The sequence below is a fragment of the Carcharodon carcharias genome, chromosome 23 (assembly GCF_017639515.1).
Source record: "Carcharodon carcharias isolate sCarCar2 chromosome 23, sCarCar2.pri, whole genome shotgun sequence".
NCBI lineage: Eukaryota > Metazoa > Chordata > Chondrichthyes > Lamniformes > Lamnidae > Carcharodon > Carcharodon carcharias.
The window spans coordinates 39389381-39407254 of NC_054489.1; the positions used below are offsets into that span (position 1 = coordinate 39389381).

At 44.9% G+C, this 17874-nt stretch overlaps 1 protein-coding gene across 2 annotated transcripts in view; it reads right to left on the minus strand.

Moving 5' to 3' along the window:
* Positions 1-17874, minus strand: part of LOC121269124 (myosin light chain kinase, smooth muscle-like) — an 82511-nt gene that overhangs the window by 16345 nt on the left and 48292 nt on the right. For both annotated transcript variants that reach the window (XM_041173597.1, XM_041173598.1), the window contains exons 10-11: positions 10481-10684; positions 6801-7018 (exon numbers count right to left, since the gene is read on the minus strand). In XM_041173597.1, coding sequence (XP_041029531.1) covers positions 6801-7018; positions 10481-10684 — 422 coding nt within the window. The remainder of the gene's footprint in view (positions 1-6800; positions 7019-10480; positions 10685-17874) is intronic.

Below are 17874 nucleotides of genomic sequence, written 5' to 3' on the forward strand. Positions count from 1 at the left end.
ATCAGGAAATTTTGATCTCATGTACACACACACATACATACATATACATATACATATATATATACACACACATATACATACATACATACACACACATATATATTATATATATAATACATTATCTATTATCTATATTTATACATATATCATATAATATAATTGTAAATTCAACTAAGCCTTCAAATTGATCTAAGCACAGTTGCCCAGATGAGTTCATCAAATAGGGTGGTCATTCGCCCGGTTTTATACTGGCCTGTACAGTATACAAGGCTCGATTTGAACCAGGCACGTTATTATCCGGCATTTTTATTTTGCAGCACTCAGCCTCTAGTGAAGCATTTAAAACTGAAATTATTGGTCCTGCCTGCACCTGCAAAAGTTTGGCCCAGGGCCACCCTCGTAGCCTAACAAAGGTCTTACTGGGCCTATCCAGGGGTGCTGGCTGCCTTATGCTGTCCTCACACCATGTTGTTTGTGCTATAACTAATATACACGTGAAACCACACTGCTCTTGAGAAGCTGCCCTGAGGAGAGATACAACAGCAGTCTGGTGAAAACTCTTCCATGCCTGTCTGTGCTTTGGCCCAATCTCAACCTGGATATTTCTGCCCATAAAATGGACCAATTTACTAGACAGCCTCACACTTGCTAATTAAAAGCATCACCTTTTCTTTTAAAAAAACAGCTTTCGCTCCTCCAAGGTTCACTGTAAACTGGTAATGTACAAGCTCCCCAAGTTTAGCTTTCTATAAGGCACTGGGTCCATTAGGTAAGGAATTCTCACTCATTCGAGCAAAAGGTTCAATGGTTATCATTAATTATATATTCTGTGCACACATGCGGCTTGGCAGAGTTGTCCAGCATTTTTGAAATCCAGTGGTCATGCTAACGTCAAAATGGTACACCAATTATGTAGACAGATGATGGGAAGAAGTCACTGCCAATGCTAATCATTCCAAATTACTCTTGGTAATTCAAGGCTGGGCTTGAGCAACCTGCTCTTTGTAGTGGCGCTGGAGGGTGACACTGTTAGCGGAGGCTTTGGAGCAGTAAGTTCCTTTCTGCACCACCTTCTGATAGGATTAGGGACAGAAGTCAGTCAGTCATTCTGCCACTCTATTTTTACAAACTGGCTGACCTGCACCAAAACTGCCTTTGATCTACGTTCTTTGACACTTTACCTAATATTAATCTCAGCCCTGAAAGCTTCAATTGGTCCCCAGCACCCACAAGCTTTGGGGGAGCTAATTCCAGATCACTATACTTTGAGTGAAAAGTGCTTCCTGATTTCACTCCTGATTAGGATCTAGCTCTAATTTTAAGATTATGTCCCCTTGTTCTTGATTCCACAGCAGAGGAATTGACCCTTTTAAATCCTTTTAAAAGTTTAAAACATCTTGATCTGATCACACCTCAAATCTTCTCTACTCAGGAAAAAACAAACCAAGGCAGTAACAATCATTGGCACACAATTAAATGCATTGCTTCAGATCCAGGACCTTGCAGCACACTACACATTGTGCAACATGCGAGCAAGGGCTTTGTAAATTGATGAACTTGCTGCGCAGAGCGAGAAAACAAGTGTTGAGTCCGCATAGGCTATAAGGGGCAAAGGTCAGACTTGGCACCTCTGTACAATTGCTAGAATGCAAACTATCCAGACTGAGTCTTCAAGCATGGCCAGATGTTAAAATATCAGCCTGTTTTACACAGCTGTGGATAAAATTTATGTCAGAGGCATCAACACTGACAATGCACAGCCCCATTGTGAAGCTGCTGTGAAATGTTGGTGCAGTTGTCTGGGTGATGGAACATGTCAATTTACAACAGGTCTCACACCTGGTCCTGCATGTCTGTTGGCAAAAGGAATCCCCAGTATGAAGCCATGTCCAGGCCAATGCCACCAAAGGGGGAAATCACGAACTTGAAAGCTCAGCTATGGTGAAGAGCTCATGTGATCAGAATGGCCTAAAGCTTTTACCAGTCCATTGAAAGATGATCAAAGGCCCATAGGGCGGCCAGTAAAGAAAACAGGCACAGCTATGGCATTTGCAGCAAGACTCGACAGGATAGTGCTAAAAACCTCATGGAATGACAGACATGCAGTCTGTAACATCATCTTCAAACAGTCAAAGAGAAGGGGTACACATCAACCACCAGAAAAAGGGGGAACAAAAAGAAAAGGACAACTTTATCCCTGCGATCAGCCTCCAGCCACAGAGTACACAAACGGTAGCTGTGCTGCACGTCATATATTGGGCTCACAGGTTACCATACACAATGTCTCTGACACATGCAGTTACTATTGGTCACAAAAAGCATCGCCAAAATACTCAAGTGACCACATCGAGAATTTCCAGGGTAACTTCCCTGCTCTGAAACTGCAGATCAAAGTCCCCTTGGCCTTGCCCAATAACGTGTTGAGGTCTACACCTCAAAAGGTGTGCTACATCAGCATGACAGTTCCATCGCTACACTGTTCATCCTGTGACCTGAGACTGCCAATGTCACAATGTCAGCACACATCAACTAGAAACTGAATTAGCTAATTTTGCACAGAACCCCAACAGCAGAGAGAAAAGACTGCCTTCATTTCATTAATCTTAGCCTGGCGTGAATCATAACTAATCCTGTCACTAAATAAGCTAGTAATCAAGCAAAAGCATCCTGACCCATGCCATTAGGTTTGGTAAAAAAAAAATTACCTAAACCTCCGAGGAAAAAGGCTCCAGTCACTTAAAAAATGCATGTGCTAAGCTTGACTTTGAAAGATTTTGGTTTTATTGCGTTGTCGCTTCCCGTGGTGAATTACATACGAACATATGAACAAGGAGCAGGACTACGCCATTCGGCCTTTCAAGCCTGCTCCACCATTTAATGAGATCGTAATCTCAAATCTGCATCCCACCTACTGCCAATAACTCATCACCCCCTTGCTTACCAAGAATCTATCCACCTCTGCCTTAAAAATATTTATCTTCCACCACCTTTTCTGGAAGAAAGTTCCAAAGACTCAGGGCCCTCAGAAAAAAATTCACCTAATCTCCGTTTAAATGAGCAACCCCATATTTTTAAAGTAACCCCTAGTTCCAGATTCTCCCACAAGAGGGAACATCTCTCCACATTCATTCTGTCAAGGCCCCTCAGGATCTTATGTTTCAATCAAGTCACCTTTTACTTTTCTAAACTCCAGTGGATACAAGCCTAGCCTGCCCAACCTTTCCTCACAAGACAACCTGGTAAACCTTCTCTGAACTGCTTCCGATGCAGTTACATCCTTCCTGAAATAAGGTGAGCAATACTGTACACAGTACTTCAGATGTGGTCTCACTAGTGCCCTGTACAACAGAAGCATAACCTCCCTACTTTTGTATTCAATTCCCCTCATTATAAATGATAACACTCTATTAGCTTTCCTAATTACTTGCTGAACCAGCATATCAGCCTTCTGTGATTCATGCACTAATACACCCACATCCCTCTGCATTCCTGAGCTCTGCAATCTCTTACCATTTAGATAAGATGATTCTCTTTTATTCTTCCTGCCAAAAAGGACAATTTCACATTTTCCCACATTATACTCCATTTACCAGGTCTTTGGCCACTCAATTAACCTACCTATATCTTTTTGTAGCCTCCTTTTGTCCTCTCTGCAACTTACTTTCCTATCCATTTTTGAATCATCAGCAAATTTGGCAGCCATCCCATTCATCCCTTCATCCAAATCATTTAAATAAATCATAAACAGTTGAGGTGCCAGCACTGAGCCCGGAGGCATATCACTTGTAACATCTTGCCAACTGGAAAAAGACCAATTTATGCCTACTCTCTGCTTCCTGTTAGCCAGTTAATCTTTTATTCATGCCAATATGTTACTACCATACCATAAGCTTTTATTTAATGCAATATCCTTTGATGTGGCACTTTATCAAATGTCCCCTGGAAATCTAAGTACAGGGCATCCACCAGTTCCTCTGTATCCACAGCACATGTTACCCGCTCAAAAGAACTCCAGGAAGTTGTTTCAATGTGTTTTCCCTTTCACAAAGCATTTTGACTCTGCCTGATTACCTTGAACTTGTCCAAGTGCCCTACTATAACTTCTTTAATAATAGCTTCTAACATTTTCCCTATGACAGATGTTAAGATAATTGGCCTGTAGTTTCCTGCTTTGTCTCCTTCCCTTTTTGAATAATGGAGTTAGATTTGCTATCTTCCAATCTAATGGGACCTTCCCAGAATCTAGGGAATTTTGGAAAATTAAAACCGAAACCAATTATCTTACTTGTCACTTCTTTTAAGGCCCTAGAATGAAGTCCATCAGGACCTGGGCTCTTGGCAGCCCACAGCTCCAACAATTTACTCAGTACCACTTCTCAGGTGATTGTAATTTTCCTGAGTTCCTCCTTTCCTTCCATTTCCTGATTTATAGCTGCTTTTGGGATGTTATTTGTATCCTCTACAGTGAAGACTGATGCAAAATACCTGTTAATTGATCTGCCATTTTCTTGTTTTCCAAATATTTATAGAAAGTTTTGCTGTTTTTATATTTCCGGCTATTTCTCGTAGTCTAATTTTTCCCTCCTAATTAATCTTTTAGTCATCCTTTGCTGTTCCTTATTTTCTGTCCAATCTTCTGGCCTTCCATCTATCTGTGCACAAATATATACCTTTTCTTTAAGTTTGATACTATCTTTAACCTTTCAAGTTAACCACGGATTGTGTATTCATCCCTTGGACTTTTGCTTACTCATTGAAATGCATCTACTCTGTGTATTCTGAAATATCCCCTTAAACGTTTGTCACTGCATCTCTATTGACCTATCCCTTAACCTAATTTGCTAATTCACTTTAGCCAGTTCTACTTTCATATCCTCATAATTGTCCTTATTCAAATTTTAAAACATAGTCTCGGACCCACTCCTCTCTCCCTCAAACTGAATGTAAAATTCAATCACATTATGGTTGCTGCTACCTAGGGGTGCCTTCACTATGAGATCATTAATTAATCCCATCTCATTGCATAATACCAGGTCTAGTATAGCCAGCTCGCTTTGCTGCAGAGGACGGTGTCAATTCCTCTGACTAGGCTGTCCCCTACAACCACTACATTCCCCCGCTTGGAATGGCTTCCTGTACCACGGTGCCATGGTCAGTCAGCGCATCTACCCTGCAGCCCCACTCTCATCCAAACAAGCTGAAAAACCTCAAACCTGTTAGACAATTGCAAGGGCGCAGGCTCCTGCACTCCTGCCCTCTGGGTCCCCTTATCTGCTTCACTTGCAGTCACACCCTCATGTCCCTGACCACTGACTAAGTGAGAAAACCCTATCCTAAGGGGTGTGGCCATCTCCTGGAATAAAATCTCCAGGTAACTGTCTGCAGCTCAGCCCCCAGCTCAATAACTCAGAACCGAAGTTCCTACAGCTGCAAACACTTACTGCAGATGTGTTTACCCTGGATCACACTGGTATCCAGAAGCTCCCACATCCTGCAACTGCAGCACATCACCTGCCCTACCATCTCCAATATGTGTTAATTAATTCATAATTGCTAATTAATTTATAATTAATAAAGCCTACATTGCCCAATAGGTTTTGGCACTGCCAGTAAACTTTACAATCCTGATAAAACAACACAGTACTTACAGTACTGATATAACTAATAATACCAGTTACTGGTTTACCTGCTCCTTCTGCTGCACCAAAGTGGAAATCAAATACTGGAGGCTGAAAAAGAGCAGAAGGAAAAAGTACCTCCTCCCTGCCCTATACCAAACTCCCCACTCAGCACACTTTACCTAAAGCATCTCTTTCCCCCTATGCATTGAATTCCCGCTTTGAACCAAATTCCCAAATATACTCACTCGGTCTCTGCCTCAAGCAGGTCAAAGTCTCCCCTCACTGACTGTGTGCCTTTTCTCCTTAGACACCATAAATCAGCCTTGTAGAAGTTACTAAGAAGTCTTTATTAACATTACTGAACTATGTACATATTTACAGTAGATGGCACCAATATGGAGAGGATTCTAAGGCATGTCCTTACATGTTCTGTTGAAGGGTCATTCGGACTCGAAATGTTAACTGTGTTCCTCTCTGCAGATGCTGCTAGACCTGCTGAGTTTTTCCAGGTATTTTTGTTTTTGTTTTGGATTTCCAGCTTCTGCAGTTTTTTGCTTTTATCTTATGTCCTTACCTGTCACTACCTAGCTCTACACTGCTGACCTAAACTCTAGGTCAGGTGCCCTCTTACATCACCGGTGGGTGGTACTGCACTCAGTCCCAGGTTAACCATTAATGTACCAGATCCTTCTACTACAATGTTAACACCACCTAGCCCTGAACTTACAATACATAAGAGGAGAGGATGACAATCATCACCGCCCTGCACCAACATACATGAAGTGGATACAGATATGAAATGTGTGGTCTCCTTCGCATTCCCAGTGTGTTTAGTAAACTAGCTAAACGCTGTTGTTAATGTAGCTCTCTGCAAATCTCTGGAGACGGATGGCTTGAGAAATTAAGAGATTTTCAAATGACAATAATCAGTGCAGCTTATAGAATAATTGCCTTCACTGCAACATTTCAATATAGGCACCAAATAGGGGCATTCCTATTGAGGAGCTAGAGTTGGAGCATTGGGATTGCAATGGTATGTTCTGATTCCCTGTCCACACTCCTTACATATGCAACTCATTCCTGGTTGCACGAGATCAGAGGATTATTCCTAGAGGGCTAACAACCTGGAGGAAGAAGTTATTACCAAGTGATTTCATAAAAATGTATTGCTTTACTCACCCAGCTTCCGGGCCAATCCAAAGTCAATGATTTTAATAAGTGTGCCATTCTTGTTGACACACACAACGTTCTCTGGCTTCAGGTCCAAGTGCACAATGCTCTGTTGGTGCATGAACTGCAGCCCTTCCAGGATTTGGCGGACATATAAGACACAAGTCGGCTCCGTTAGCTCGAAATCCTCATCCACAATGCGCTCAAAGAGCTCGCCTCCAGAAATACTGCACAAAATCAGAGTCACGTCACAACAAGGCAAATACTAAACTATGGGATGTGCTGTACAAAGGTTCAAAAATACTAATGACGTAATTCACTGGAATGAGGCCTAAGCAGCCCAACAGTATTTTGGGATTTAACTTTCCTTTCAAAATTGTGCCTGGCAAATCCATATGAACTTGGCTGCAGTGTATAGTCAGGACCTGCCTAGGATGGCATTATGTGGGCACTCCTTCCTTCCTCCATCCATGCCAGTCTTGGCTCAGTTGAGAGGAAAGTTGCCTCAGAGTCTGAAGCTTGTCATTCATATTTCCCTCCAGGACTTCAGCACAATAATCAAGGTTGACACTCCAGTGGAGTACTCAGGGAGTGCTGCACCGTCCGTGGTGCTGACTTTCAGACGAGATGGTAAACTGAGACACCATTTGCCCTCTCAGCTGATGCAGAGAAACCAACAGCACTATTTTGAAGAGGAGCAGAGCAGCCATCCTTGATTCTCTGGTCAATACGTACACCTCATTAACATCAGAAACACAGGTGTTCTGGCCATCACATTGCTGTCTGCGGGAGCTTGCTGTGCACGAGTTTGTTGCTCTGTTGCCCATATTACAACAGTGGTTACACTTCAAAAAGCACTTCATTCGACCTGTGATTGTGCAAGGTGCTATATAATTTTATCCCCCCATTTCCCATAATCCTCACCAGCACGTTCTCAAGAGCTGTCAGCGATGAGCAACAAATGCTGGCTTTGCCAGTGATACCCAGGTCCCATGAAAGAATAAAAAAAATTTCAGCAATCATGTTCGAAGTTGAAGGCGTCACCATAATCCACTTTGCCCCAGTGAGATCCCAATCTCAGATTTACCCGTCTCTTTGCTTCTTAAACTCTTCTTTCTGTTGAGCAACTGATTCCCCTCCTATGTTCACAGCAGAGGTTTGGTGTCAGCAGGACTATTAGAGTGTACCACCTGGATTTTGTTTTGTATTTGCTCATCCCAAATTACTCTAAAAATAGCAACCAAGTCACTTGCTGGGGCTTTAAGGATCAGCCTCGTTGTCCTGTATTATTATTCTTCTCAAGCTCTCTGCTAGATGGCATTTTAATCTCTATTGACAATCACGGCCTCCCCTCTACAAAAATAGTTAGCAGATTTGAACTTGTGACCTCTGCTGTTTGCTCCACCACGCACCCCCCCCCATTTTCTTTAGTCATTCCCATAATAGGGGAGCTGCAGCCTGACTGTCCTGGTTCTGATGAACGATTAACGTTGTACATCGTTTCTTCAGAAGCTGGCAGAGCTGTTATGTAATCCCTGCAGAATTGGGTTTTCTGTAAGATTTCCAGCATTCAAAACATTTAATTCAAAACAAAAAATCCTTCCAAGCACTTCAGCAAGTCACATTACAGTGTAATTACAGCGTACTTTCAATGGGAATCAATGGCTCAATTGAAGTTGTTTACACAATTCAAAGTAAACTGGAATTCATGCCTTGGGTGTCAGGGGGCATTGGGATGGGTTTCCCGGCTATCAGCTGGAAAGATGGAAATTTCCAGACCGCTATCAGCGGTAATGTCATGTCAATTACATTGTTGCAGTTAAGAGAAACAGGTAATAGGTATTAATTGTCTTTGAGCACATATAAATAGCGGATAGCTGGAACACTGGATTGTGAGGGAGGAGAGCTGCAAGACTGAACTAGTCAATAAATTCTCTCAATAAAGAAAAGCTCTACATCTTGGTTTCAGCTTCACCAACCAGCATAGATCTTATTAACAGTCAGGACTTGAAACTGGAGCACGTTTGGTAGAATTATAGGACTTTATGAAAAGAAGAGGACAGGGACAGACTGAAAAAGCTAATCCAGGTTTCCCCATTCCAGAAAATGTTACAGTCCAGGTGTTCCATCAACTTTTCTCCCTGTCATCCAATTTCCTGGTACAGGCAAAAAGACAGTCAAAACCCAAGGTTAATTTAGAAAAGACCCTGGGAAAATCCCCTTTTACTCCCAAAGACAATCAAGCAAACTCTTGCAGACTCTAGTGACTGATATCACTAGTTACCTTGCGTTTTTCCACTTGCAAGAATATGCCCTGCTCCCCTTGTGATGGTCTGCAGATGCCAATAGCTTTGTTAACTTATTTCAGAGTCAAAGATGTTTTACAAAGAGTGCTACTTCCCAACACCTAACCTATGATTTCTTATTTTGTTCTGATGCTCTAATCTATCCCCTCCCTATCTGATTTAACTTATCTATCCTGCCAAACAGAATATGCTCATTTCAGCATTTAACAATTTCAATCATTTTTTCTCAAAGTTGTTATTTATCCAATGGGGAAAAAAAAGCCCCAGTTCTCAGAGACTCGCTGATAACTGAGAACCCAAGACTGGAATCAATATCCTCACCGTGCAAGGGGACTGAAACTGGGTACAGAGTCAGCTGTAGCAATTGTATCGGGCATGTATTATATTTCCAGTTTTATATATAAATGTGTTAACTATACACCATTCCATCTTTCCCCACAGCCTCACAACATTGGTCACAAACCTAATGATCTGTCAGGTTCCTCCTCTGGTTCTCATTTTTAAACAAATGTACCTGCATGTACACTTTCTGTTACCTAAATGCATCACACGGAATTTATCTACACTGAGGGGCATTCACACCCAGGCTCATTCCCCTAATCATGTAATCTATTTATTTTATCTAAAGTCCTAACTCCTGCACACATCTCAATGTCAATATCAAACCAAAGAACTATGACCCGGGTGTTTTAATCCAAATCGCTGCTAAAGATGGTACAGAGCAGTATTCTAACATTAATCCCTGTGAGACTCCATTCGTGATTCAATCCCATGCAAGTGAAAACAGGAAGCAATGTTTCACTTAAAGGACAGTGGAACACTGAAGCACCAAGAAAAAGTATGGATGCTCAGTCAATTTGAATTTTCAAGAACGATTTTGATAGATTTTTATTGAGTAAGGATTTCGAAGAATAGCGATCAAATTTGGAATTAAATGGAGGACATGTTCCAATTGAATGGTGGAGCAGGCTCGAGGGGCTGAACGAACTTACTCCTGCCCATGTGCTCCAGAGCTGCTGCTATATACAGCTGTGTAGGCAAAAGCAACCAACTTGTAATCTAGTTTAAAACTTGACCACCAGCTGTCACTGGGTCAAAATTCTGGAACTTCCTCCCTAACAGCACTGTGGGTGTACCTACACCACCTGGACTGCAGCGGTTCAAGAAGGCAGCTCACCACCACCTTCTCAAGGGCAATTAGGGATGGGCAATAAATGCTGGCCTAGCCAGTGACATCCACATCCCATGAACAAATTTTTTTAAAAATCTTCCAGAGATGTTTCCATTGGATTAAGGATTACTGCAGCTAAACTCATTCTTTGGGTGCAATAAGAAGCCTCTCTCGTCAGTTGCCTATAGCTTTGTACATGAGACCATACTTACTATTCCATCACCATGACGATCTCAGTCCGACTTTCAAAAGCATCTAAGCATTGAACCAGCTTTGGGTGGTGCAGACAATTCATGATCTCAATCTCATGGCGCGCACTCTTCTTATCTTGAATTGTTCGGGCTTTGTAAAACTTGCCTGCTCGAACTTTTCCGGTGGATTTTTGCAACAGTTTGTAAACTTTACCGAATGTCCCTCTGGAAATGATCAAGAAAGTTTGGTTAGAGAAGAGTTAAAAGAAACTAGTCACAGCTTATCGCAATTGGCCTCTCAATGGCTGTGTTGAGTTTAGATATTGTCCATTCAAACATGTTCCGTTATCAGTGGTGGGTTTTGCTGTATGTGGCCTGTCATCTTTTCCCATGTGGGTTGCCAATGGCTGAGCAGGCAGATGTGCCCAAACATCTGGGAGTGATCTGGGTTAAATCAATATTGTGGCTCTGATGCACCCCTAATCATTATTAAACTGGTTTTGCCTGCTCCCCATCTCCGACTTGCTTTCCTGTTATTTATCAGGAATTGGACTGGCCCAGCCCTGTTTACATAGATTTCCAGATGGAAAAGGCAATCTGTTACAGACGGGGAGAGATGCAGGATAATTTTCCCGCTTATCTCACCTCTCGGCTCACCACAACGGGACATATTTTAGTCAAGGAGTGTATTCACCACTTGAGTGCAGTGACTTTAAAGAACAGACCTGCTCAGGCATTCTTGTAAGTTTAAATCAAAAGGAAAGGATAAATGGCTATATCTCACAACACCACCAGCACCCCCCCGCCCCCACCACCAAAATGTAATTACAACACTCCTCACACATATCAGTTACACACACGAAAAATGGCTTCTAAAGATGTAACATGCACTCAAATTATTAAGAGTGCTAAAAGAAACAGGTCTCTTGTTTATACAGGTCTTAAGATGGTGGTTGCAATGTTGCAGGCCTGAGGGTTCACTGGAGTCAATAGAGCTTGCAAGTTTCTTGATGCTTCAGACAAAATTGTGGCCAAGCTCCTGTAGCGGAGAAATGTAATGTTGCAGGTAATATAAATCAGCCCCTCTTCTCAACCTATGGTGACTTTTGAGGCAGAGTCCTCCCTTGTGCTGGCTGAGAGATGACCTCCCTCTATCCTTCATTATGCAGGCTGACCCTTTTTCTGCAGGCTTGACCCTTGTGGATTATTAAAGGTATTGGCTCTCTCTCCAGCCAATTTCAGTCATGACAGTATTGATATGTTTCATTGTCCATACAATGGAGGAATGTTTGATATCCCATCAACATGCCAGCTACGATTATCCTCCTGAATAACTTTATTTAAAATCCCATCAAGGGGCCAGCAAGGCTTGCAGCCATTGTCATTTTAAATCTCTTCCATTGAAATAGTCAATAAGCACCCAGGAAAGCTATTTGCATTTTAAGTGGCTTCCCAGAGATATGTTCAGACATAAAAGCAAAATACTGCGGATGCTGGAAATCTGAAATAAAAACAAAAATTGCTGGAAAAACTCAGCAAGTCTGACAGCATCTGTGGAGGGGAAGACAGAGCTAACGTTTCGAGTTTGTATGACCTCATCAGAACTGATGAACTTCACGACAGCACGCAGACAACGTGCACTTCACAGAATCACAGAGCAGAAGAGGCCCTTCAGCCCATCAAGTCTACACCAAACACGTGAGAAACACCTGACCTACCTACCTACCTAATCCCATTTACCAGCACTTGGCCCATAGCACTTGGTGGCCTTCACTTTGGGGGGACTGAGGTGAATGAACAGCTTCGCTTTCCACAGCTCGCCAGGGTTGCCTGTTGCTTTGCAGGCTTCAGGGGCACCAGGGGGCCTGGGTGAAGTGCCACCCTGCCTTGGAGGCACCTGTTTTCTGGTGGGTGAGGGGGAGGGGACAATTGTCCAGGGGCAACTGCTGCCCTGCCATGGAGGCGACTGTTCTCTGGGTGGGGGCAAGGTGGTATCCGGAGGCAACTGCTGCCCTGTCATTGGATCATGCGTACAAGCAATCAAGGTGGGGGGGGCAAGGTAAATGAGGGAAGTGGCCACAAATTACGGACAACTGTATAAACTGACCATCTCTCCGCAACTGAGACAGTTCAGGTGCAGCCATGAAATGATTGGGGTCCGGCTTCTAGCCTGCCCACCCACACAGGCAATGAGGAGGCACCAAAATGCCATCAAGCTCTCCAGACCTTACCCCCCACCACCCCAGCATAGACTGCAAGTCTGCAATCACTTTACTGGACCACACAGCGGTTGGACTGCACACGTTGTACAATCTCCTCACTAATGCTGGCCATGTAGCAGCCACTGCTGGAGACGCTCACAACCCTTTACAATCTCAGCATCCCGGTTTGGACCCGTCTCCCCCAAGTCGCAGGTTGACAGGGCAGCCATGCAGCGCACTCATCTCTGGCCATCTGAGGAGTAAAGGGGTGGTCACGCAGGGCCAGGAAAGGATGCTAAGTACACCCATGCTAACCATGTCTCTCTATCTCTCTTTCATGCTGCAGGAGGACCATGTCAGGATCATGGATCCTGGTGACCTAGCTGTATTCCATGATGGCCTACAGAGACCATAGAAGGCAGAGGAGAGAGTGACTGAGGCTCCTGGCTGCGCAAAGGCAGGAGCAGCAACCTCATGAAGAAGGGGTTACTGGGGCTCTCACCAACACTGCCCAGGAGTGACAGTGAGCCGTGCCTGGTCGGCGCCGAGTGACACGCAAGGTCTATAGATGTCGCCTGTCATTCCTGCAGATGACTGAGAACCAGTGTCACTGATGACTGCGCATGTCTAGGGACCTGGTCGCTCACATCTGCCACTTACTGAAGGACTTGGCGCCAAGGGGACATGGAGGGCATCCAATGCCAGTGGCTGTGAAAGCGACCGTGGTGCTCAATTTCTATGCTCGCGTCTCCTTTCAGGGCTCCACAGGTGACCTCTGTGGAATATCACAAGCCGCCACCCACAACTGCATCCATGAGGTCACGGATGCCATCTTCTCCGTGGCAACAACTTTGTGCGTTTCACCCGGGAACGGGACAGCCAGGATGCAAGGGCCATTGGATTCACCCTGATCTTGGGATTCCCACAGGTGAGATTGACTGCACCCATGTGGCGCTCAGGTCTCCATCGCTACACATGTTGGACTACATCAACTGCAAGGGCTTCCACTCACTGAACGTGCAGCTGGTGTGCGACCACCAGGAGCACATGCTGCAGGTGTGCGCACGGTTTCCAGGGAGTGTGCACGACGCCTATATCTTGAGTCGCTCGCAGGTGCTTGCAGTCTTCCAGGGTCCACAGAGGCTGCAGGGTTGGCTCCTTGGGGTCAAAAGCTACCCACAGAGGCCGTGGCTGATGACACCCGTGCGGCAGCCTCAGACTGCAGCAGAGTGCCGCTATGAGGCTCATGCAGCAGCTCACAACGTGGTGGAACAGATCATCGAGATGCCGAAGATGCGGTTCCAGTGCCTGGAGTGACCTGGCGGTGACCTGCAACATAGTTCACAGAAGGTGTCACGTATCATCGTCATCTGCTGCACCCTTTACAACCTGGTCCTACAACAGGGAGAGGAGCTGGCTGAGGGGGAGATGGAGGTCTCCTTGGATGAGGAAGACGGCAGCGGGAATGAGGGTGAGGAGGTCCTCGGTGGTGAAGATGACAGGGATGAGGCTCCCACACCAGCTAGATGAGGCAGGTGCACTCGGGAGACCCTCATAGTTGCCAGATTTATGGAGGATGATGACGACATGCAGTGAGGGGACACCATGGATCCTCACATCACAGTTGTGAACATTTGACTCCAGTTTGGCTTATGAAAGTGCCAATACCCTCTGTGAGAATGCTCCTGTCATGGAGATGCAGTGGAGGCCCTAATTGTCACTCGATCGCAGGAGGATGATGACAGCATGCAGTGAAGATACTCCATAGATCTTCACATAGCCTCTGAAAATATCTGACTCCTGTCTGGCCGAGGGCAGCTCGCTTGACCTCCATGATCAGGGCCATCTCAGGGACGCAGCCATGGAACTTTAGACGCATCTGATGCTGTGTCCGCCTTCAGCACCTCAGCCTTTCAGCAGCGGGTGCACAGCATCACTGGTCGCAGACGGTGGTGTGATGGGGACCAGCCCCACCTTAAAGGTGCTGAGAGCACACAGAGAGAATGAGAGAACTCTGTGGCACCTGCCCACTACATTCTGGCAGCAATGACTAGCACCGCCGAGGTGCAGACATCAGTAATGTTTCCAGGGAGTGTGAGGCTGGACCATCACTGTGGTCTGAAGGCTGCCCAGAGCACAGGGAAGTGGCCCTGGACTGAGACACCTGCCTTTATCTTGTTTCACATCCGAGTGACAAAAACACTGCTCATCAGAACAAAAAGCCACAGGCAGGGGGACATTCTTAGGAGTTTATTGACAATAGTGAGAAGTATGTACAAGGTGATCAACACCCATGCCCAGGTTGTGCAACTACTTTCCCTTAACTTCCCTAACTGCTCCCCAGACATCCACAGCGGAGGTGGGGGCAGCCTGCTGACTGTGGCGCCCTGTCTGTGATGACTTTGGCAGGCGTGCTCTGGAGGGCCGAGACTTGGTGGGCCCCAGCCTGCTTTCAGGGTCCCACTGTGTGGCAATGGCACCCTCCTCAGCCTGTGGAGCTGGAGCTGCGGAGGTCACAGGAATTGGGGATTCGGACAGGCCGGACACTCCCGGAGACACCTGGATGGATGACCCTGGGGTGTGCACCTGCTGATCTCCTCCCTATGGGTGCCCAAGGGTCCCTGGCTGACTCCATGAGGGGAAGCAGTGGCTGGAGTGAGATCGAGCTGCCGAGCACCCCTCTCGCGTACACACTCTTAGAGGCCAACTATGGCATCAGTGATGGAGTTCAGCCTGCACAGCAGTGATGTCCTGGACCACGGTCTCCATGGCGGCCATCCTGCCAGTGTTGACCTTGGTGCGTTGCGATGCTGGCGCTATCACCTCAGCCTGAAGACAGATGGACTCCTCCATCGTGCCTTGCAATCTGAGGAGTGAACGGACATCCCTTCCTGATGTTCCCGAGCTTGCCTTTGCAGCTCCAGCAACTGTGACATCAGTAAATCCAAGGTGGGGGGGGGGGGGGTGGGGGGGTGGTCCTTTACTGGCCATGTCTCCTGGGTAGCGGTGGTGAGCTGGTAGCGATGAGCAGTGTGCTGGCGGCTGCCTTTTAAACATGGCGGTCAGTGTGATGCAACGGTGGGGCTATGGTGGGAGGGCAGATGAGAGTCCGCCCACCATGGAAACAGCATGTTTCCCAGGAATGCATAAACAATGAGGCGGGTTTGGGATAATACGAAATGAAAACCCGCCATCGTGGCTGGCGAGTAAAACATAGTTTTACCCACCCACCACCGCACTTAGTGCAAACCTGGGAAAATTCCTCCCGTAACGTGGTCAAATCAAAATATTTGTAAGCTCTACATCATTCAACAACATATTTCCTCTTCATATACATGACTCAATGGTAGTACCCTCACTGAAGTCAGGATGTTGTGGATTGACTCGCACTCCAGAGATTTGAGCGCATAATCTAAGCTGGAATTTCAGAACAGCACTAATGGAGTGCTGCATTGTCAGAGATGTTAAGCAGAGGCCCTGTTTGCCCTTTCATTTATGATCCTGTGACACAATTTTGAAGAACGGGGAATCTCTCCAGTGTCCTGCCCAGCATCTAACCCTCAACCAATAAAATTAAAGCAGTTTATCTGGTCATCATCGCTGTCTTGTTTTTTGTTTCAATGATGTCAACATTGCAGCTGAGATAACTTTATTGATAACACATTTTCCTAACATAAACACATATCTGCAGTAACTGAATTCTATCAAGACAGGCTCCAACATGTGCTATCTGACCTTCAACCCCAGAGCCAGATGACCCCCTATCTAGTACAGAGTACCGTATATAATCTAATCCTGGAGTCCACGACCACATTCAACCATTATCATGACAATCTCTTTGTTTTTAAGAGCTTGCAGTGCACAAACTGGCTTCCATGATTCCTCCATTACAACAGTGATTACACTTCAAAAATGTAGTTCATTGGCTGTAAAAACTCAGCAGGACTGACAGCATCTGCGGAGAGGAACACAGTTAACATTACGAGTCCGTATGACTCTTCATCAGAACTAAGGAAAAATAGAAATGAAATTAGAAATAAAATGAAATAGAAATTTCTATTTTTCCTTAGTTCTGATGAAGGGTCATACGGACTCGAAACGTCAACTGTATTCCTCTCCGCAGATCCTGTCAGACCTGCTGAGTTTTTCCAGCTATTTTTGTTTTAGGTTTACAGCATCTGCAGCATTTTGCTTTTATCTATATAAATGCAAGTTCTTCCAATAGGCCAATGTGAGAGAAGCTAGAACTTAGAGACACAGCTTAAAAATAAGGGGTCCCCCATTTAAGATGGAAATGAGAATTGTTTTCTCTGAGTGTCATCAGCCTGTGAAATTCTCTTCCCCAGAGAGCAGTGGAGGCAGGATCAGTGAATATTTTTAAGGTTGAGTTAGACAGAACCTTGATTGACAAGGGAGTCAAAGGGTATAAGGGGTAGGGAAGAAAGCAGAGTTCAGGCCACAATCAGATCAGCCAGAATCTTATTAAATGGCAGTGAAGGCTCAAGCGGCTGAAACGCCTACTCCCACTTCTGATTTGTATTTTTGTATGTTTGTATGTCTCCCAAACCACAGCATACTATAATAATCCTGCCAGCTCACTTATAACAAAAAAAAAACCATAACCTGCCCACCAACAAATGAGATATCAGTAAAATGAAGAATACGTTTTCTTGAAACACTAAATATTAATAAATTAACATCAAATCTATGTTATTACACTCATGTGAATATATTCAACTCGGAAAAATGATCACCAGGCTCATTTAACATCATAACCTCTCCAGTCTGGAAATCCAAACTCTGGGACAGGAGTTGTCCAGAAATATTTTGAGCAGAGTCACCACTCAACTGTTCAGGCACTGCAGCAAAACCAAGAAGGCAGCAGCTCACCTGATGTGGTGACTGTGCAGGAAAACACACAGCCACTCAATTTCTCTCTATATACAGTCTCTGTTTCTGGTCTCTCTCATTGTCTCTCATCTCTTTCATTGTCTTTCTCTCTCTCTTTCCCTCTCCCCCTACTCCCATTTTGCAACAGTGCTTTTGAGCAGACCAAACCTTCCTAGGGTGTACTTTGGTTTGTTTAAGCCTTCATGGCATCTAAGAAAAGTGCAGCAAAACATAAGCATGTTACACTTACAATATTGGAAAAAGAGGAAATCATGAAGAAACTTGATATGTTTGCCTCAGTGAAAGATGTGTGCAAGGTGTGTA